The following is a 23,564-nucleotide window of genomic DNA, read 5'->3' on the forward strand; positions in this document are numbered from 1 at the left end:
CCCCACCCCACCCCCCCCCCCCCGTCCTGCCTGTCGGAGCTTCCTGCAGGAGCCTACACTTGCTGTTTCTTCCTGGAAACCACAGGCTTCCAGTTTCTGCTTTGCTTCTGCCTGTCTTTTTTTTTTTTTTTTTAAATCTATCATCACGGACCCAAATGTAAGATGTAAGCTACAAACTTTTAGAGAAAACACAGCAGAAAATCTTTGGGATCTACAGCTAGGTAGGGGGTGTCTTGGGTGGTTCAATCGGTTAAGCATCCGACTCTTGATTTCAGCTCAGGACATGATCTCAAGGTTTGTGGGAGGGAGCCCCATGTTGGGCTCCTTGCTGTTAGTGAGTATTCTCTCTCCCGCTCTCTGTCTGCCCTTCTCCCACTCACACTGACTGTCTCTCTCTCAAAGAAATAAAATAAAACTTAAAAAAAAAAAAAAAAACCAACACCACCAAATGCTGGTCACGACACTTAGAACCCAATCATTCATTCATTGCTAATGGGAATTTAAGATGGTATATTCGGTGCTGGAGAAGTATGGTGGTTTCTTCAAGAACGACACATACAGGGGCGCCTGGGTGGCTCAGTCAGTTGAGCGTCCGACTTCCACTCAGGTCATGATCTCACGGTTCGTGGGTTTGAACCCTGCGTCAGGCTCTGTGCTGACAGGTAGCTCAGAGCCTGGAGCCTGCTTCGGATTCTGTGTCTCCCTCTCTCTGACCCTACCCTGCTCATGCTGTCTCTCTCAGAAATTAAAAAAAAAAATTAAAAATTAAAAATTTAAGAAAGAAAATGACACATACAATAATCACTATCATATAACACAGCAAGTATACTCTACAGCATACCTCCCAGAGAGATGAAAATCTATAGACATTCAAAAACCTGTATGTAATGCTCATATTGGCTTTATTCTGAACAGCCCAAATGTGGAAACACCCCAGACGTCTTCGACAAGTGAATGGTTCAACCAAGTGTGGTTACATCCATGTCACAGGGTACTATTCTGTGATAAACAGAAGTCACCTACTAATACATGCGACAACCTTCAAGGAATTATGCTGCCAGACAGGAAGTCAGTCCCAAAAGGTTACAGGCTATATGAATCCACACATATCACATTCTTTCAATGAGAAATATATACGAAGAACAAATGAGGCACTGCCAAGGGTGTGGGGACAGAAGGGAAGCTGCGAGGCTTCTAAAGGCAAAATGAGGGACCATTCCAGGGACGGAGGTGTGCTGCACCTTGACTGTATACCCCAGTTATAGGAAGTTTTAGAAAATGGTATCACTGGGGGTAAAGGCATTAAGGGTACAAGAGAATCTTTCTACATTAATTTTTTATTACAACTGCATGTGAATCTATAGTGATCTCAAAAATAAAAGGTTTAAAACACCAAAGAAACATGTCATGACAGTCCCTGTGGAATCAGACAGAGGCCTTGGCAGAATTCGTGGAGGAGGGGCAGAGAGAGAGGGAGAGAGGGCAAGCCAATCTGCTACCTCATTTGGTCTCCAGCTGTTCCTACAAACCAGCAGAAACTTACCTCATATGACTCAATTCTGAAAGCCTAACACTACTGGGCACTGTGGGATTTCTGAAATCCAGGGATAAGCATGAAACGTTTAATTATTTTCCACTGCTTAGGAAAGGGCAAGGCGTACGGCCTCCTGATGAGAAGGGGGCTGTTGATCAAGCCTGCAAGGAGATGGGGTGCCCCTGACCTCTACTTGAGCCGAGTCCCCAGCACTGCCTGGCTGAGCAGGAGGGCTCACTAGCCGTCCACACCTGGACCCAGGTCAGACTTGCACGGCCACACCAGAGGTTCCCAAAGCAACACTCCAGGAACACCAGCTCTGGAGGATTCCATCAGACGGCTCGGGAATGTGTGCACGCATCCACGCCTGTGGGTCCTTACAGACCCCCGAAGCAGGCCGGCCAAAGGGTGGTATTGACAAGCATTCCAATAAAGATACTTTCATTCTGCTTGATTCTGCAGTTTGTAAATTTACATGACACAACTCATCCCACACACCACATGCTGAGGTGGCTCACTGTAGGTGGGAAACACCATGCTCCATCCCCTTGTTATTAAAGGCTCTGACACGTCCTGTAGGAAAGAAAACTGCTTATCTGTAACTCTGGATTTTCTAGTTTCTCAGACAAGTAGGATGGGCGGGATGCATGGAGGGACTGGCCTTCACTTTGGAGAAGTCTTTTCCCCAAATCACCTATTGGCCCCTCACGGGTGAGCAGAAGCCTGCAGGCTAGGGTAAGGACAATTTCTGAGCTAAAAAGCAGCAAGGTAAGGATTCAAACCTAGACCAGAGCCCACAGGGTCCACACTCCTCTGTCTAAGCCACAATGTCTGCCACGTAGTAGTTTCTACTGCATCTGTCTCTCCCGTAATGCTCTGCCTGGCCTGCCAACAAATTGGGAAAAGCCAGTACTAACTCTGGCCTGGAAAGAGCCATATGCCTGGAGGGGCTCCCATCAGACAATTTGTTTTCACCTGTTCCGAGCTGGTCCCTTCATCTTGATGACAAAGGTCTAGAACCACCCAATATCTGCCCCATACTCCACAATCATTTATTCCTGTACTGACAGATTTAGTGCTTCATTTTTTTCGAAACATGTACAGGATGCTTATTATGTGCAACTGCTGTAAAAAAAAAAAAAAGGTGTTTTTGACAGAAGCACTACCGTCCCCCTTACCCCATCCCTCACGCTCAAAAAAACGAAGCGTGGAGTTGAGGAGAAAAACACAGATGTGATGGGTGCATCGACAGATGGGCCACAAGGGTATGGGAGAGGAGGAGCCGTATGAGACCACTGTGACAACATGAACAAGACACAGAACCCAAGGCACGGCTTTCTCCACATGCAGTTTCACTCAAAGATCGAGGCAGGCAGTGGCGAGAGGGAGAAAGAAATGCAACTGGATACAAATCTGCAAGAGCTGAGACTTGATCTCGCAGGTAACGGGCCAGCCACAAAGGGGTCCTGCATTCATTTCCTCATCACACACGCACTGCAGGGCAACCCCAGGCAGGCAGGTGGTAAGTGTGGAACGTGGACTGACGAGGCTGGAGCTCCCTGGGTGTTCCATGGGGAGGGAACGGCCGAGGCTGAGCACCTTTGGAATCGAGGCGCTGAGGAGCCCTGGGAGAGATGGGGTATGGGTCCCGGACTTGGTAGCAAACAGCAAGAACTGGCTACAGTGCTAAGCCTGCATCATTTCAGCAGACTTCTCAACATGATGCCCAGCGGGGCCCCTGGACAGAACTCAGCACCATCTGAACCTCTATGAGGACCCCAGGGTCCCACAGCGAGGTCCCACAGGTGGACAGGAGGGGAAGCAGCCACGTGCATTGTGGACACTGGGCAAATGTACTGATACGGAACCAGCTCCGTTCTTCCCGATGAGGGAAGAGAAGCTCAAGACAGGAGCGGCAACTTGTGGAAGGCCCTATAGCAGGGTCTCTGGCCAAGTCAGGGCTGGAAGGCAAGTGGCTGGACACGGGCTCCTCTCCGGAGGTGCGGGTGCTGACAGGGGGAGGCCATGTGCCCCAGGAGAAAGGATGCTTCAGAGGCAAGCTCCTTGCACTGCAGAATGGCTTGTGTTCTGGAGTCCAGAGATAGGATGTGGTTCGTTGGGTGACGTTCTGAAGAAAGGAAGGTGAGGGGCCTTCTCTGGCCAGCAGACACGTCACCCTAAACCACGATATCCAGCTGGAGGTGGGCAAACAATGGACCAAGGGTGTCTGCTAAAATGTCCACAGGAGAGTGGCCAAAGGAGAGGCAGATGGGTCCTCACCAGCCTGCCTCCTCTTCCCGGTGACGACCCATGAAGCCACTGAGGCAGGGAGGAGATGCACCTTGGCCTCACGCAGGAAACCGATCTGATTATGTCCACGATGCACTGTACTCTGCTTGGTGAATCCACCTCCCCAGACCATTTACTGAGACTCCCAAGAGCTGGAGCTCTTCTTTAGGAAACGGGGTACAGTGACGACAGGTTTTACACGGGACCACAGGACTGCTGGAGAACTGTTACCACACACTGCAGAATGAGGGAGGGGCAGGGCCAGCCTGGTCTGTGAAAAGCCCTTGAGGGGTAAAGGGGAGAGGACTACAGCCCACAAAGCCAACTGGAGCGCGGGGCCCTGGAATGGCTAGTCCTCACTCTGACTCCCAGAACCCAATAAAAATTATGAGGCAGAAAAACTTCATTGTGTGTGCTGATAATCACTGTTTTTCTCCTTGTAAAAAAGAACACACTGGATTTGGAACAAATATCACATTCTAACAAGTCTCAGGGAAACTTTCCCCATCATTTCCAATATTCTAGTTATTCTTTCCAACCTACGATCTATGGAAGGGCCTGATTCCAAACCCAACCCTCACAAATCCCTGTCACATACATCACATGATCATCAAAAATCAACGTTAGTGCCAGAATCCTGCTGTATCCCAACAAGTTGGTTTTTTTAATTTTTTTTTTTTTAATGCTTATTTCTGAGAGAGAGAGAGAGACGTGTGAGCAGGGGAGGGTCAGAGAGAGAGGGAGACATAGAATCTGAAGCAGGCTCCAGGCTGTGAGCTAGCTGGCAGCACAGAGCCTGATGCGGGGCTCAAACCCACGAACCGTGAGATCATGACCTGAGCCGAAGTCGGACACTTAACCGACCGAGCCACCCAGGCACCCCCCTTTTTTTTTTTTAAAGAACAAAGTCTTACTTTTGGAATAATGAAGAACAAGTTTTTTGAAAAGACTGAAGTAAGTTTTGCCTGTCATTTTACTATGAAGAGGTTTATCCCCCGCATCACCAGGAAGGGATCTCTGTGACTTACAGATAGAATCCACGTGAAAGAGGTTACAGTACACCAACTTTCAGAGCAAAGAAATGACCCAGATTAGGCGGCAGATCCACAGTCAAGTTCCATGATCAACAAATGAGATAGGCATGTCCAAGAGACCCCAAGCCCCACCCCGGGCACCCCAAGGGCAAGGCAGTTTCCCAGTAAGTGGTTGACTTCACAGTGTCTTCAAATTAAATCAGTAGTAAAAACCACAGATGGGGCCCCCAGAATCCTAAGTGCTAAACTCAAAGTCAGCCTTACCATTTATTTCCCTTCCGCCTGGAACAGAAAAAGAAAAAGGAGAGGACAGGAAGGTGGGGGAACCTGGGTATTCTCAGTGACAGATATGAGAGGGAAGCAGAGAAGGGAGGAAAATGTCTTTCACTTGCCATTACCCAGCGTGGGCTCATGAAGCTTTGGCAGTGCATCGAAATGACCTAGAGAGCTTTAAGAAAACACCAGTGCCTATGCCCCGGGTCCCTCCCTCTGCAGGCCCCCAGCCCCACATTTTGATTTACACCATCTGGGATGGAGCCTGGACATCTTGGGGTTTTTTGTTTGTTTTTGTTGTCATGATTCCCTGCCCATTCTACTGTGCAGCCAAGGATGAGAGCCCCTGCTTAGATATTTGCTGAGTGTTTCAGGGGCTTGCTGCACCCAGCCCAGGTAAAGAAACGGGCAAGGAGAGGGTAAAAATCAAAGCTAATACTTCACCACTGAGCTTCCATAACAGGAATTCACCTATGAGAAAGCTAAGGACTCCTTCCTCCCCACCCTCCCCCCCACACAAATAATGGAGATGATCTATAAACCTCAACTAGGTCACAAGAGAGTGAGCCATAGTGGGCATCTGCAAGTAGGGTCCCTTTTGGAGGAACACCAGTCTGACACCAACCCCCCTCAGAACACAGCAGCAAAATCAGACCAGCTCCGTCTACGCCGGAGGGTGCTCAGTGGAGAGGGTCCGTCTGGAATAGTACCTAGCACTTCGTGCACATTTGTTATACACCACACACTGAATCCAGCACATGCAGTATTCAGTGAAGCCTCACAGCCTGCTCTATCGGCAAATATCTCTGTCTGGGGAAGGCAACTGAGGCCCAGAGGACACAGCAAGGGCGAGGATGAAGACAGGCTTAAACCTAGATCATTCTGAGCCAGAGGCTTCTTTAACCACCACACAGGGCTGCCCCTGGCCATAAAGCCCTGTGATGCAGTCACTGATGGAAGACAAAACAATACCCATTTGCACCGGTCTTTTCCTATGGTTACCTGGGGGAAGGAGACTTGGGCTCTACAAGTTTATCTCACAGCAGCCCTGGCCATGTCCTTCCCCAACAATAAAATGTTTCTTAGAGCCCAAAGAGATTCTGTATCCACACAGCTGAGCAGAAACCAGTGACAGCAGGGGAAGACACCTCACGCACGCCACATAGCTGCCTGCTACCGGCCTTCACACACACTCTTCCACCTCCTGCCTGAAGGAGCTGGGGGGAAAGACCTACAAACTGGCACCTTTATCTCAGCTGTTTGGGCTTGAAAGGCACCCAGGAAGTGAGAAATTGGCGCGGGAATTCTGGAAGCTGTGTCTTCGAGGGCAGGTGCCCACTCCCCAACAGGCTGTTGGCACATCTGGACCACACGTCTGGACTCTGCAGACCCGACAACAAGCTTGTTTCCCCTCTCGGCGCCCTTAAAAGATGGACTGCCGTAATCAGCTCAGAATATCCAACCTGTGGGTGTGATCAGGCGGTGAGGGGAGGGTCAGCCTGATGTTCAGGACAGGAGGACTTCCGGTTACTCCACATCAGCTCAGGAAAACCACCGAGGGGCTTCCCAGAGTCGGTTCACCTGACAACAATGTTGTGGAGGCCTGCACTCAGCTTTAAGAGATGCCTTTGCCATGGGACAGGTGTCATCTCCAGTACTGAGCCGCCTGGCTACAGTCCCCAGGCCTCCCCGTCCTGACGCAATTTGATAGGACAACATGTGACATTGCAACACCCTCCCAGTCTCCCAGACCACATACTTCCATGTATACAGTGAGCGCAAACCCCAAAGGTGGAGAGAAGAGAATTTAAGATCCATGTGTGCCACTTACTGTGTGACCTCAGGCAAGTTTCTTGCCCTCTCTGTGCCTCAGGTACCTCATCTGTAAAATGTGCTTAAGATAGGCCCTATGCCATCTCCAGGGACTGCAGAGGCAATTTAATGGGAGGCGGCCTGTGAAGGTACATGGAGTAGTGCCTTCCAACGTCAGGAAACCGCACAGACTGCCCATCACAGTGTTTCATCTCGGAAGGCAGAATCCTAAGAGACAGCTGCTGTGTTTTGATCTCTTCCAAACAGCAAAGAAATGGTGATTGTGTATGAGTGCACATACATGAAGAACTCCTGCATTTGGATAAGCAGGGTGAATCTAATATTCCCTCCGTAACACCCAACAATGACAGACCTTGTGAAAGGAAGGCCCAGCATAAATGCAAACACATTTCTTCCACTGGGGCTATAAAAGCTGAAAATGGCTCCCAGGTGTGAGTAGACCCAATAGGCCCTGCCTTCTCTGCAAGGTCACCCTGTGGGTCAAAGTCAAGCCAGCCATTTTCGGATTAAGTGCACACGCTCATGGGGCTTCCCCAGTGGTAAGTGGATTACAGAAGCCACCTGCAGGAAGTAGGCGAGAGGGAGGAGGAGGAGGAGGAGGAAATGGTCCCGGTTGGAAACAGACTGTTGATATGGGCAGGGGCCAGCTCCTTTCACACGGGAGGGGGACACTGTGGTGCAACCCAGAAGGTGGCTCACAGGGCCCGGGAGGGCTCTCAGCACCCGCTGCCGCGAGCACAGCCACTTCCCAGCAAGCCTGTGCACACTTCCCCGGCATCCCGATGCTCACCGGACCATGCACTGTACAGAAAGCTTGCGTGGTCATCAGAGAAAACGAGAAAGGAGAAGGGAGCCAAACGCACAGCAAAAGCCAGCTCTGAACAACAGAACCTACGCTACCGAGTTCCCAAAAAAGAAGTGACCTCCATGGCCATGTTCCTATTTCACCGGCCTCCCCTTCCTCGGCTCCCCAGACCCACAGCTGGTGTTCGCTTCACTTTCTCAGCAAATGACTTGCAGATGGACCGCTCATCTGGCTGACTCACCACCCCCACTCACAAAGGAACCAAAAAAAAAAAAAAAAAAAGGAAGAAAAGGCAGAAGGAAAATGACAAGTCATGACTGTGTGTAAATTGGCAGGCTTGCAGTGGGGGGAGGGGGGGGCATTGGAGCTCCTTTCCCAGTGAAAGACTCCCTTGGACTCAGGCAAGAGGCAGCCTGCACGACAGAGCCCCTGGGAAGTTTCCGGGACAGAGGGCTGCTCTCCTTGTAGAGTGCGTGTTTAATTTTCTTTCTGGAGGCTCACTGGTGGTACCCCGCCACTGCCGGGGCTGCACTTCTGAGAGCCGGGGTCCTGCTCTGCCTTCCAACAGAAGCCGGCTGGCTCTTCAGAGTGGCATCCCTGCCAGCAAAGCCAAAAACGGGAACGGGGCGCATGGGCCTTCAGACGGAACCAGCCACGTCCCATTAGTCCTCCGTCAAGTAGCCGACATGCTGGGCGTCCGTCCAGCTTGCCAGGTGCTCCGTCTGACGCCTGTAACTTACACTCACTTGTGGGGGTAAAGACAGGAGGTCCATGTATGGGGCAGCCTCAGCTACAGCGTCTGGGAAACTTCCCCCGCTTATGCCACGCCCGTCTGTGACAGCAGGGAAGAGCCCTTCTGATAGTTATTCCCCGGCCCATGCCTGCACTGTGACGTGCGCCCCGTCTTTCTCCGCAGCAAGCCTGCGGGTCCCTGGAGGGCAGATGCCCCAGTCCGTGCGGCATGTTTGCTCACACTGGGCTTCGCCTCGCGGGGGCCCCTGCAGCACTGCGCGGGAACCCTCCAGAACTCTCCTCTGTCTCCTCCCCGTTCATGTCTTTTGCTCGCTGATGAGCAGATGGGGGGGGGGGTGACAGCTCTGGGCCCTCGGATTTGATTCCCCCATTAGAGCAGGGGATGAATGCCCACGTTTCAGACCCTGCCTCTCACTTCCACCTGGAACAAAGCAGTACCGTTCCTGACTGAGGCAAGGGCAAAGACCTGATAGCAGTGACTGATAGCCAGCAGGAAGGTAAGTGGTGCCACAAGCCCTTGCCTGCACCGGTTCTTCCTGCCCAGGGAGGCGGGTGTATGCTGAGCCACTCAGACCCACGTTGAGGCAGCAACAGGCCTCCTGCCGGGCCGGGCTGTTCGCTCCAGCGCTCCGTGCCTCCGTGGTAGCTGGAGACGGTCTCCTGGGGACATCTCTGTGATCACCAATACACAGCAACTTAGGTGGAGACAAATTTGTTAACAGCCAGATCTGTTCTGCCCCGGCGCATACAATGCCCACTGCCATCAGAAATAAAATCCCTTCTGGGGGATCTGGAGTCCCGCTTTCCAAACAAATGCCTCTGCCACACCTGCGACATGGGGAATTAGTCTAAGAAGTCTCCTGCCTTCCAAAAGCTAAGCAGCTTCCTGATGACCCCACACATGAGTCTTGGAGGGGCCCCCCGCCCCGTGTCACCCAGGCAGTGGCTCTCAGAGGCAGGTTCCCAGAACGGCAGCAGCACCGGGGAGCTCGTGAGCAAGGCTCCAGACTTGCTGGACCAGAAAAGGGCTGAAGCCCGGCCATTCTGGGGCTCAGCAAGCCTGTGAGGTGATTCCGGCAGGTGGCTTGGTCTGAGAATCACACAGGTCATGGGGAAGCCACCATCTTCCAGGGGAATCGTTTCATCCAGAGCAAAGACTCAGTTCACACCAACAATCTCAGAGCGAACAAGGCAGCAAGTGAGCATGTCTCCGAAGACACAGGAGAGGAACCACAGCCCCCTTTTGACACATAATGTGCTGTTTGCTGATGAGGGGCCAGGGCTTGCCTTTAGTGTCTGGGAACAAAGAGGATGCAGACTGCTCAAGGACCAAGGACATTCACTTAAACCCAACTTGGAATTTTTTTTTTTTTTTTTTTTTTTGAGACAGAATGACAGAGAGAGAGAGCACATGCAATTGAGCATGAGTACAGGAGGGGCAGAGAGAGAGGGAGAGAGAGAATCCCAAGCAAGCCCTGCACTATTGACACAAGCCCAACAGGAGGCTCAATCTCACAAATCATAAGATCATGACCTGAGCCAAAATCAAGAGTCAAATGCTCAACCGACTGAGCTACCCAGGCACCCCATCGACTTGGGACTTTAAAATTTTTTTTAATGTTTTATTTATTTCTGAGAGAGAGAGAGAAAAGAGAGAGAAAGTGAGTAGGGGAGGGTCAGAGAGAGGGAGACACATAATCTGAAACAGGCTCCAGGCTCTGAGCTAGCTGTTAGCACAGAGCCCGACATGGGGCTCGAACCCAAGAACCATGAGATCATGACCTGAGCGGAAGTCGGACGCTTAACTGACTGAGCCACCCAAGCGCCCCTTGACTTGGGACTTTTAAACAAAACTTTTCCAGTGCCTGTCTAGAGTGTCTCAGTCACTATAAACTCCACACTCCTGATGAGAATGAATAAAAAGATGCCAAGGGTCCAGATAGGGTACCCTTTTACACTAAAACCAAACCGACTGGCCTTCCTTCACCAGCCCGCCTGAAGGGTATTCTCAGGTGGAGGATGCATCTCTGAAGCAGAATGGGGAAAGAGCTACCTAATTCTACACGTTCTAAGAAACCTGAATAAGTCCACTGTTAACCTAATGATTTGTGCACAGTCCAGCAAATTCCCCTCCAGGAGGGTGGATGATCCTTTACCTTCAGAAGAATGGCTACCCACACCTCAGCTCGTGCACACACACCTACAGTCCCCTGTCCCCACGGGACCAGCTACGATCGGTACACAAAGCTTCACCGGCAGAGATTACCACTCAAAATTTCTAGATAAACTATTATTTCTGACTTGTGGTGATAACATGGTGCATAAAAGAAAATGTTTTAATGTCAATTCTCTATTAGGTCTGCAGATGATGACCTTCCTCCAGATAGTACAGAGAAAGTTTTAAAGGCAGCTATGTGAAGAGACAGACAAGAAGGCCCACCCCAACCCACTAGGTGGAGGATCTCTCTCTCTCTCTCTCACACACACACACACACACACACACACCCCTAGGAACCCCAGCCAGCTATGTATTACTCACTGTAATGTCACCTATGCTGTATGCCTGATCATTAACAGCCTAGCTCAAATCTCCAAGATGAGCCTCACTTCTGAACTGGAGTTCTGATTCCCTTTCTCCGTGGCTTCTGGCTTCTGGGCCCCCTGGGAAAGTAATTCCTGCCCTCGGCCCTGAGTGGCCATGGCCGCCTCCCCTCCAAGGCCTGCTCTTTAATTACACTTTAATGTGAATTGATCTTTGCTTTAATGAGCCTGTAAAGAAGATTGATCTGGCCCCTCTTTTTTCTAGAGGTTTACCAGGCAGGCACGTGGAGAGTTAAGTACTGCTATTGATTTTTACTTCCCAAGGAGATACAGCTAAGAAGAGCAAGCGCTCCATCCTTCAAGGCCTCGCGCTCACTCAGCTCCACCCAGGGCTCCTACCACTTAAATGGCTTTGAGTGGGGTCACAGACAGGACACCAGGTTTCATTTCTGCCAGGTTTTATTCTCTGGAAGTTACAATAAAGAAATGTTAAATATACCATCCTTTTTATTTAATCAATTTTTCTTTAGCCAAGAGGTTGCAACACAATATGTAACTGTAGAGATTGACATCTGCCTCTGATATTTGTATTTAAATTATTAATATTCTTTTTTTTAAATTTTTATTTCTAGGAGAGAGAGAGAGAGACAGCGTGAGAAGGGAAAGGTAAGAGAGAGAGGGAGTCACAGACTGAAATAGGCTCCAGGCTCTGAGCTGGCTGTCAGCACAGAGCCCGATGCGGGGCTCAAACCCACGAACCGCGAGATCATGACATAAGCGAAAGTCGGACACTTAACCGACTAAGCCACCCAGGTGCCCCAAATTATTAATATTCTAAGTCCCCCCAATATATTTGCTAACATGAGAGAAAAATACTTTTCTCAAAAACAAGTTAGTATTCAGATTAGCGACTGCCAGGGGTCTAAGGGGATGGGGGAAATCACTGCTTAAGGGGCATGGGGTTTGTTTTTGAGGAGAAGAGCATATTCTGGAATTAGAAATGGGTTGGGAGGCTGGTTAAGCATCCAACTTCGGCTCAGGTCATGATCTTGCGGTTCACAGGTTTTAGCCCCGCATCGGCTCTGCTGACAGCTCAGAGCCTGAAGCCTGCTTTGGATTCTCTGTCTCGCCCTCTCTGCGCCTTGCCCACTCACACTCTCTCTCTCTCTCTCAAAAATATAAAGACATTAAAAGAAAAATAGTACTGTTATAGAGTCGTAGGTAATCAGGTACAACTAATCATCACCTAACTCTCCAGTCTGATGTAGACCAACGGTGGAGGAGACTGAATGCAAAGACATGGTTAAGGGTCAAGGTCTAAAACATACATCAACTGGGGGATGCCTGGTTAGCTCAGTCAGCAGAGGATGCAACTTTCAGTCTCAAGGTTGTCAGTTTGAGCCCCATATTGGGGAGAGAGGTTACTTTAAACAACTAGACACACACACACACACACACACACACACACACACACACACACACNCCCCCACCCCGCCCCCCCCCCCCCCCAACTGGAAAAGAAAAAGACATTTCCTGGAGGCAGCCCAGGGCTGAATGGGAAACATGTTACAACTGACATGCGTGAGACAGAAAGCTGCCTGCTTTAAAACTAATGTCAATTTCACAGCAAGCTTTTTACTCCTAAGATTGAAAACAGTCCAACTGTTTCCACTGTAACCAATCTTCTCAATGATACAAGTGCAGTAACACCACAGGAAAAGCGGAAATTTTTCTTCACCAGAAATGTCACTTATGCATCAGGCAAAATTACTGTTGTCGTGGGAATCGTAACATGAGTTTCCTGGACCTCAAATTAAAAAAAAAAACACAACCAGAAACATAAAAATCTACCAGCAGATTCTGTCCCCATTTAACAAAACTCTGCTTCTTTTTCTGAGAACTCTTTTATCAAATTAGCTCCCTCACTCCCCAACCCAATCCTATTAAAAGCTTTCCTTGAGTTTCATGCTTTTTTGTTATTAAGAACAAATGGCTTTGGCATTATCCTCAGAACACGACACAAATAAATCTGCTCTCTGACAAATACTTTAATTGAATTAGATTCCTTGAATCAGAAAGTATTAACCAATTGACATTGTACTCAATGAGTTCAGTTCCGAAAACTCTGCCCCGATACTAAAGCCAGACGCAAAGCAAACCTTTCCCCTGACGCCCTCCCAACTGTGACCCCTGGGAAGGAGGCCCCGAAGTCGGGGCCCGCAGAACACCGTCGTGTAAGCCAGGAGGATTACGGACATGGACTAGGGACACTGGAAACCAAGCACGGAGATGATGAGCTCGTGTCCAGAGGCAAACAAAACCCAAAGGCAAAAGTCCGTGATTAGAGGCGTCGGAGCTGCAAGCTGACTCAAACGCAGCCTGCTGCTGAAGCCAGAGTGCCACAAAAATGGTTCCAGGATGGCAGACTCGGTCATTTCTCTTGTGACGTTACTGCCCCCACTCCCAGTGACTGGGTTACAGACGGACTATGAAAGCTGCAAGGGGTCCTCGTACCATCGTCTCAGCCCCTTCATTCAACAGACGGACAGAAGTGAGCTGTCCCAGGCGGCATCACCAGTCGGAGCCGGGCATATGCCTGCTGCGCCCTTTCTCTGAGGCACCTACCTCTGAGCCTGTCCCGAGAGAGCCGTGTTGGCTTCTCTACCTCAGCTGGCCTCGGCCATCTGATCCCTGCGTACATTATTATTATTTTTTTTTCCGGATCCTATGCCTGCCCACAAAGGGAAGGTGAGATGGAAATAAGAATCAGGGGACCAGGGACGTTCAATGAGAAATTCACTGAGCTCTGTGACCTGCCCCATTTTCACATACCATGTCAGGGGCTTCCCAGACGTGACAGCATTGAATTCTAGTGAGGTCACTCCCTGACAGCCTCCGGGCCCCAACGTTAGGGGCACAGAAGCTACCTTTTGTGTTTGTTGAACGTAAGACACTTTTTAATCAGCGTTTCTGAAGAGCCACAGACAGACACACCAGCAAAACAGGCTCTTCAAAGCCTGATGGATTGGAATTACCACGTGAGCAGCGAAGCGATGGGCCAGGTGGGAAAGACCGTGTCCACCCGCTGCCTGCTGTTATTTTCTCCCCCAGACTTTGCTTGGTCCTCTTGAGAAACAGAGCAAGGCATGAAGGATGGCAGCAAAATTATCTGTAATGCTGCTACCCAGATGTGACACTGAGAACCTAGCTTTGCAGGCACTAACCCCAGGGAACACAGGCCCCTCAGAGAAAAGGAAGATAAAGGCCCTTCAGTTTCCGTCGGTTCAGAGAAATCACTGACCAAGTCAGATGGAGACCAGCTTCAGGCCAAAGAAGCGGCTGCCAATACTAACCAGCATTTTCCAAACTCCATCGAAACCAGGAGGGAGTCTTTATTTTTTTCTCTCTGCTTTACATAGTTTAACGCTGTCTAATTGTAATAGCAGGAACAAGGCCAACAGGCCCCACGGCTCCAGGCACTTGGGCCAAGGAACAGAAATGTATTTTTAGTCAGCAAAGCGAGGCGTGATTCAAAGTGCAATAGGCCCTCGGGGCAAGCCGGGGGCCCTGCACATCCCCGGCACAGGGCGGTTCGGAGTCACCTGGCTGGCTGCTGAACCCGGCACTGGGGGCAGATAAAGGAAAAGAGCACGGGCATTTGTGTCCAGTCTCAGTTCCACCTCTTGACTTTGCAACTTACAGGAACTCAGGGGGCCTCGGTTTCCTGTTGGTGACATAAAGATGTTCTGTGTCCCTGGTTTCCTCACCAAGGGAAGAACAAGGGGAGTGAAGGCAGTGTGTGTCACACTCAGGTGAGTGTGCAAAGGGCCAGGGATCCAGCAGCGCAGGGCTGGGATGAGGCCTGGGACTCTCCATTTCTAACGAGCTCAGTATGGACAGGACACTGCTGGCCCAGGAACTGTACTTTAAGTAGCAAGAAGTTACAAGCATCTTCCAGTGCTTCACTCTATGAATGTACAAGGGAGCATCACATCCTCAGTTCCCCTCAGGTATGGGTAACTCATGGATTTGAGCCAGCAGGTAAACACTTTCCAGATGCTGGACACGCAGGCAAATGGGACCCAAGTCAAAGTTAGACCCTTGCCCATTCATCTTGAGCCAAAAGGCCACAATCTTTATTCCAGCACTTCACAGAAGTAAGGACTGACTCAGACCTGGGGCCCTACAGGTAAGATCATGCCAAGGCCCAAGGGGCTATGTGACAAGTAGCCACAAGCCCGAAGTGGCAGCCACCATCTGCCTGACACCTCCTATGTTTGTGCGCGATGCCTGAGTTTTGTATGCTACACTGCACTTCTCCCCAGCCTCTGGCTCACTTTCCCCATGTGTAAAATGAGTTAAGGAAAATTTTCTGTGAATGAGGAACATGAGATGTGGAGAGAGAAAGCAGGCTGTCAGGACATAGAGCTGGGGCCACAATTCTAACCCCTTGTTCTTTCAACCCTGCAAGGCCTTGAATAGGGTCAAGGCCAAGACCACATCTCGAAAGGGCGGAGCACATCGTGAACACAGGGCCTGCTGCTAGCAGAAACCCTACAGCTGACACCATCACAGGGATGAGGTCTTCCCACCAGATCCCTCTGCTCCGCCTGCCAAGCCTTGATGTCGACAAAAGGTACAAGCAGGTGAGCAAACGAGTCATGATACCAGAAAAATCAGAATCAAATAAAAATAGGGCTGGAACAGAAAAAGGAAACATTGTGAATACAGCAGTGCTCTGCTGAGGAGGCTGCCCACAGAACCTGGTGGAAAAAACTGCTGGCCTCATCTGGAAAGACGCCGTGGGCAGGCGTCAAGCAGGGACACACCTGTAGTGGAGGGCTGGAGGGGGTGTACTCACGGGCCAAGGCTCCTAGCAGCTCACACGATAACATGCCCCTGCACATCCTTCCTTTCTCTTCCATTCTGCTCCCTTTAGAGTCTTTGCCTTTTCCAGGGCGTTGTCTAACACTTGACCACATCAACCACTTCCACACTTCTAGGCTGATTTCAGACTAAGGGGATTCTCTTTTTGAAAGCTGTAGAAGTGAACCAGGTCACGTTCCCAGAGTCTGCACCACAAGCGGGAGCTTGCTGTCTTATAATTCACACGGCTTCCTTTAACCGTAGTTCATTCACTCCAAATTATGGTTTAACCACTAGGACCAAGAAATTTACGAATTCTCTGTACCTCTGGCCCTGGATAAAACCAATTCTCCCTCCCACCCCAAATTCGGTGACGCAAATCCTACTGGTTTTAGTTCTGCAAACCCCACAATAGCACACAAGGCATTTGTCATGAGCATTAGGCCTATGTGCAGAATGGCTATTCTCCACCAGCGAGCACGGGGACCCAGGTTTTCCTCCCACAAAATGTCAGCAAGAGAACACCGTAGCCTCAGACGCCCAGGCTTCCCCGTGTGGCACCACTTACAGAAAGAGAGAGACGACGTGGGAGGAAGCAGCACCCAGGGATGGTATGACTGTCAGCTCATTGTTATTCAGGTACCTGTGAAAACAACAAGAAATCCATCATTTAAATTAGTTTGAAATTTTATATGTGCAACGTAAATAAGAGAACAGTACTGAGTTGGCCACAGTAAAATGATATTGCAACGTTCAATCGAAGATGAACAATTCTAAAAGGAGTTTTGAAAGGTTGAGAAGTCCCATGGGGGTCACAAAAACCAACCAGGTGTCACACCCACAGTTCAGAGAGAAACACTCCGGGGGGTGCTACTTGTCTTCCAGATCCTCGGCTAGCTCAGCGATCAGCACGAATAAGGAGCGGTGAAAAGAGCGCAAGGTATGCGGTACGTAACAAAAGCACCTACACCATCAACAAGGACGCTGTTTGGGGGCTCAGTCAGCAAAGGACTTGGGAACAAAGTCCATCCCTCCCCAGATGCTTCTGTGTGTCCGTGACATGGAGTTTTGGGAACTGTAGCTCTGCCCTCAGCAAAGGGCAACACCCTCGTACCTTGTGCAATAAATGACAAGGAAGCGAGATTGTGGAGCCTCATGTACCTGTGACTCCAGCTTCCTGAGCTCGGATGAAGCCGCCAGGCACATGCTCCAGTAATGCCTACATACAGACACACAACACTGCACGAAGACATTCTGAAATTCCCCCACAGACCAGACGTGCTCTCCAAGAAACCTTTCCCACTCCAGATGTAAATCTGTGTTTCCTTAGGTCTTATCTCTTAATGAAAGGGCAAGCCCGCAAACCCAAAACACGGACCTCCGGGTCTGCCCCGAGAGGCTTTGCAATCCAGCCTCCTTATGTGGACTTGTATTTCCACAGCTGGGAAGATCCAAAATCAGACTTGCAAAGTGAGCCCAAAACTCCTTAGGAAAACCAGAGCACGGTGAGCGCGCTTTCTGCCTGGTGACAGGCTAGAAAGAAACTGTATCTGAGATGGGGAATCAAACAGATAAGGCTGGGTTGTCTTAGATTGCGTTTAAGAGTGTATCTTACATGAACCATCTTGTTACTGTTTGAAAACGAGGGCACTGAAATGGCAGCTGCGCTCTCGCAAGTATACAGCTAGCATTTGCTGGAATAGAATAGCCTGGACATCTGCCATCTTCTATAGACGTGAATGGGAAGCGGGGGAAAAAAAAGGAAAAGGCCTTGAATCATCCCATTTGCTTTCCGCAGTGCCAGAGCCAGTTAGAGATGAGGCTTGGCAATTACTGGGCCGTGGGACACAGAGTGTCTGTTTCAATAGCTTCATGACTGAAGCATCTGGCAGAGAGAGAGCAGATCCGTATCATGTGGCAAATCCCTTCTTCACTTAAAGGGCCCTTGTCTGTGTGTTGAAGTAGACAATTAATTACTTTAACAGCCTCTTATCGGACTGCCCCCGGAATCAGACAGTTTCCGCTTCACCTCTTCGCTCCTCCAGTGCTGCAACGATCCATTTCCTATCTCGGTGCAGGACTGATGAGCACCCTCCATCGTTTCGCATCTCTCCTGATACCTTTGCACAGTATCTTCCACGCAGTCATGACTAGAGGAGACCCTCAGATCTTTGCAGAGCATGAAAAACTAAGGTCCGGGCCTGCTGCCAATGCAGTAGCTTGCCTAAGACCTCTCTTTGGTGCCCAGAGAAATGCTGTGCGGCACAGGTGAGGGGGCATAACAATAAAGTTGCTGGCAGCTAACCCACGGCGGGCGGGGGTGGGGGAGCTCCCTGTGCCAGGCATGGCTCTAAGAGTTCTTGTATTAACTCCTCTTTAGACCCTGAGGGGGAAGTCCAAGCACATTCCTGTTGCACCAGTGGAGAAATGGAAATGCTGAGATGTTGAGTCATCTGACGGTCATCTGCATTAAGTGGAGGGGCCCAGGGAGTATAGCCCCCAAGTTTGGGTTCTTAACCATTCACTACCCGCTATTTCTTTATAATTGCCATAGCAACTCCACACGCACGATGCAACGTCATCATTACAACTCTGAGTTAGGTACCAGGTCCCACTACGGGTCCCTCCCCTACGGCTACGTGCTCTACGTCAGGTTCTGGTTGCAATCACGAGGCGACGGCCACACGACTAGATGGTGGTACAGGGAAGAGCCGAAACCAGGAATGACCGCAAATCAAAGGAGAGCAACGAGTAGAAAGGCCGGCAGGACAGAAGGAACCTACGCCTTCAGGTGACACAGTGGTTGGGCTTCGTCCTGCTTAAGAGCTGACTTGATCCTAAACCTGGAACAAACACCAGGGGACCTCTCTGCAGAAGAACGTGTGCTGAATGAGCTCCGTCTCCAGCCAGCCCCACTACACACATGACAGACTGCTCTGCCCCACTTCATAGAAATACATGAATGAGGGCAAGGGGCATTGTATGATTTCAAATCCTGACTCAACTGCTGAAAGTGAGGTGTACAGGTAAATGTCCGAGCAAACTTTTAGGCAGGGGTCACAGGCTCTGAGCTCAACAGGGCTGTGTGATTTATGCAGCGGACAGATGGAGCCTTTAGAAGAACAGCAAGGCCCGTGTACCCCTCCCCATCATTCCTAAGAACCACTAGCTAGATGGAAGCCCACCAGCATCACCACTGCTGGCTTTCTCTCTGTGTGCTCCATGCCCTGTAGACATGACAACGGTATCCTCAGAAGGCAGTGGAGACCGCATGCACGCTGAGACACGACCCACTTGCCAGACGGAAATAGAGACCAGTCAAAAATAGCATGGCCAGAGCTCAGAGAGTTCAGCACAGTCTCCACAAATAAGGAAACCGAAGGAACTTAGGACAGGGTCTGATGAAGTCTTCTGAGTATCTAGCGTGTACAGTTCTCTACCCTGCACACTCCAGCTCCCATCCAAGATCCTAATAATCCTTCTCTAACGTCGGCTTCTTGAACTGGCTTTTCCTGATGAGGGACCAAGGAGTGCCTCAATCAGTTGCTTTTGCACCACGAATTGTGGCCCAACCCTGGAGCTGGAAGAGGTATAAAGGAGGTAAATGGGGCTACATGGACTGCCTGACCCCGGGCGGAACCAAGAGGTAGGCCTTTCCCAGCTCATCCATCATAAGGTATGTGGGGGCCTTCTGGGCTCTTTCTCAAATCTCCAGTTACTGGGTTTGCTCAAAGATGCAAAACATTAAAGAGGGCATTCATTTCAGAGTACTTATTACTAGTATCTCATTCAGAAGAGGCTTCAACAATGAAAAGCAAACCCAAGAGGTGACTGTAGATTACAGTGCTTTTGGGCCTTTGTGTATTGCCATATTATTTATTGGATCACTAATAGAAGCACAAAGTTTCAAACTGTTTCAAAAGAAGACACCAGGAACATACAGTAAAAAATGAAGCCTCCTTGCAGTCCATCCCCTGGTCTGTCTCCGAAAGGACTCGCCCGCCACCAGGTACCAGAGGCGGACACATGTGCTTCTTTTACAGGGATGCTTGCGAACTATACAGACTGGTCTGCACCACCCTTTCCCCAGGTCACAGATTTGCAGACCACCACCATTCTTTCACCAGCTGCTGAGAACCCCTCTGCTGACATTACTGAACGATCATTTATTTAGCCAACTCGCTATTGGCTGTTTCCAAACAATTAATAACAAAGCTGGGCAGGCAGCTGACATTTCAGTTAGCCTTGCTTCTTCAAAGGGAAAAAGTATTGCCTAGCAGGTAGGAGTATAGGCTTTGGAGGCAGACCCACTTCATCAATAACTATTCTTACGGCTTTTAGCTACTGGAGAAGAAGGCACACTAAATTATGACTCTGGAAAGACTTTATGATATATAGCTTCTATCTGAGATGGCCAGAAGTACTTTTTTTTTGGTATAGTGATAGAGAATATAATCACCGTAAGTTACCAATCATAAACAGTAAGGGTGAACTCGGTGCATCAGGCTCTCTACAGAATGCTTTATAGGCACTATCTCACTGAATAACACTTCAGCCCTTCAAGCGAGGTACTACATGATCACTCCACCTTTAAAGAAGAAAGTGAGGCACATTGTTACAGAGCAGCCAAGTGTGGATGATTAGGAGGGGTTTTTACAGCTCAGATTTTCTTCTTCTTATTTAATGTTTATTTATGTATTTATTTACATATTGAGAGAGAGACAGCATGTGCATGCACTCAAGTGGGAAGGGGCAGATGGATGGATGGAAAGAGAGAGGGAGAGAGGGAGGGAAGGAGAGACAGGATGAATCCCAGGCAGGCGCCATACTGTCAGCACAGAGCCTGATGCAGGGCTCGAACTCACAAACCACGAGATCTGACCTGAGCCAAAATCAAGAGTTGGACCTTAACCTTAACTGACTGAGCCACCCAGGCTCTCCTACAAATCAGACTGTCAAATCGGACAGCCCTGGGTTTGTTCAACCTCAATCCTACCTTTTAGCAACTGAATGGCCTGCAGCACGTTCCTCAACCTAACTGTACCTTAGTTTCTTCTTTGAAAAAATGTAAACAGCACAAGTATCAACTTCCTAAGGTTGTGGCAGGCCCCGGCTGAAATAATTAAACCTAGTGGCTTAGGATAGAGCCAGAAATAGAGTAAATGCTTAACAGGTGGTGGTAGTTCACAGCCAAGTAGCAGCGCCTCAAAAAGAGAGAACCCTCATTATTTCCCTCCTCCCTTCCACACACTGAGGGGAGCATGGTCCTGACACGCTAGAGGCTGAGCCGTAGGTACCCAAAGGCAGACCACTCTCGGGCTCCCTGGCCGCCCTGAGGAACATTCCAGGTCAACGGCCCCAGGAAGCACACGGCAGCACCCCTGGTGAGCATTCCCGGGGCAGGGAGCAGTCACGTGACCCGCGTGCAGCTCTTAAATTAGACGGTATAAATAGCCCCTCTTATTAATAGAGAAGCCCGGCCGCCCAGGCCCCCCAGCTGGAGGCCCTCCGGGTGGGTTCTCCTCAGAGCTGTGGGCAGTGAAGACCGTGTGGCTTGGCAGCAGCTGCTGGACTGTCCTCGCGGCCTCTAGGCGCCTCCAACAGGCTTGCTTTCTCTCTCCAAGCGGCCAGCCACCGACTGTGGTTCCGGGCCTCCCGACTAAAACCACCGCTAAACCGCTGCCTGCTTGCTTTGCCAGCCTGTGGTTCCCCTCGTGCTGACGCTTCCAGACGCAGACGGCTGTGCAGGGCTCAGGAGGGCTGACAGCTCCCGGGAGGCCTCGCTTAAGTTAGAAGCAATTGTAGGTCAACCAGGATTTTTTTCTTTTCTTCCATGTCCTTTCCCGCCTCACAGCCCCTGACTGTCTGCCTCCACGATGGATTAGAACTCCCTCCACAAACGCCCAGATCTTTGTCAGCGACAAGTCCCACTGCTCTGGGCTCCAGGGGATTCGCCCGGTTCAACCACCTGGCCCTTCAGGGTTTGGTTCTTCATAACGCGCCAAGCGTGGAGGTACCGTGTGGCTCTGAAAGTAGCCTCCCCGCGTGCAAGGCCCCAGACCTCACCTCCAGTTCGTAACTACAGTACTATGAAGATGTGTTTGCATACACCCATGCTGCGGAAAGGGAAAAGCAGCACTGAGGTGCTAAGTAACTTGTCGAGGGGCACAGACCGGCGAGGGGCAAAACCAGAACTCACACCCACGTCTGTCTGCTACCAAAATGTGTGTCTTTCCCGCTAGACCACACGGTATCCGAGAGACGCAGTCTGTCTCTCTGACTTCTACATGCAGGAAGGTAGTGCTGTCACACAAAGCGCGGGGCAGGAGCCCACCTGGGGGAGCGTGGGCCTGCTTCCCCACGTGCTGCTGTGCAATTCCAGCCACGCCCCCACGCCCCGGTCCCTTCCACCATCTGCAAAGGTGGCAGTGACAGCAAGGAGCAGAGCGGCGCTTAGGCCAACGGCTAGCAAAGGTCATCCATCATGGGCACATTCGCAGGACAGAGGACAGTCACACAAATGACAAAGCGCAGAGGACGCTGGAAGGAGCCTCATGCTAGCTCACAAACGCAACAGCAGTTCTGAGGAGGGAGAAAAGCGCAGTCGGAGGGAGAAGGCGCCTGGATGAGGTGGACGATGCACGTGGGGCAAGGGGGCCCGGAGGAGTAAGAGGAAACCGTCTGGACCTAGAAAGAGAAGGCTGGCACAGAAAGAGGGATACCACGAGACAAACACTGGATTTTCGGTCTTTGAAATCTGCAGGCGAACGCTGCAGGTTAAGCGAGGCGCACGGGAACGTAGGGCAGCGCGCTCCAGCATTCAGTTTAGGTGCCGGTCAGGGACTCAAATGCATTCGAGTTCAACTCTCAGCTTTACCAACCTCCTAACACTGTGCAGGTCTACTTAACCTCTCAGAGCTTCTGTTCCCTCCTCCGTCAAGGGGAGAAAGTCACTGTGGAGAAAGTAATTTGTGTCACAGAACTGGTATGGGGATGGCATGGGGTAGCATTCACCCAGGGTTCGGCACGGGCGCTGCTATGATGGCTGGGCTGTTGTCAGGCAAGAAAATTATTTTAAGACTCATAACAAGCATCCCCAGTGAAGAAACAGGTGGAAGTCCGATGCTCCCAGTTCCAGATCTGGGTGGGGTGTAAGTTCCAAAAAGCACCAAGCGGAAGGGAACAAAAAGCCGGACGTCAAGGGATCCAAAGCAAAAGCAGAAAGCCTATGTGAGGAAGGAAAAATGTAACAAGAGAGCTGGAGAGAGAACAACATGGAATATGTTCGCGGAAGAATCCGGCACATGCCCAGTTGATGGCAGTCAACGACGGTTGAAACTATAACCCAATACAGCCCTCCAGGACTCAAGCCCTGGTCACAGCCCCCTCCGGTCATGCACGCCAGACACAATCTCTGGTCCTGTTCCTTCCTGGAGCCCTGAATTTACACTTCCCTAGCTCGCCTCATTCACATCAGCTCTGTTTTAACCTTCCTGACCACTCGGACTCCATTATCACCCCTCCATATATAAAAGAAAAGACCTTCCTGTTACCCTGTCCTATACCCCCCCTTAACACTTACCACTAGTACATCTTACTATCTCCTTGTCCAGCACATATCTTCCCGCACCTTAAC

General features: G+C 50.3%; 1 protein-coding gene across 1 annotated transcript in view; it reads right to left on the bottom strand.

Moving 5' to 3' along the window:
* Positions 1-23,564, bottom strand: part of LRIG1 (leucine rich repeats and immunoglobulin like domains 1) — a 110,225-nt gene that overhangs the window by 45,449 nt on the left and 41,212 nt on the right. Inside the window, exon 3 of the mRNA XM_077770599.1 lies at positions 16,497-16,571. Within this exon, the coding sequence (XP_077626725.1) occupies positions 16,497-16,571 (75 nt within the window). The remainder of the gene's footprint in view (positions 1-16,496; positions 16,572-23,564) is intronic.

Source organism: Crocuta crocuta, unplaced genomic scaffold, assembly GCF_008692635.1.
Source record: "Crocuta crocuta isolate KB4526 unplaced genomic scaffold, BGI_CrCroc_1.0 scaffold126, whole genome shotgun sequence".
In the NCBI taxonomy this organism is placed as follows: domain Eukaryota; kingdom Metazoa; phylum Chordata; class Mammalia; order Carnivora; family Hyaenidae; genus Crocuta; species Crocuta crocuta.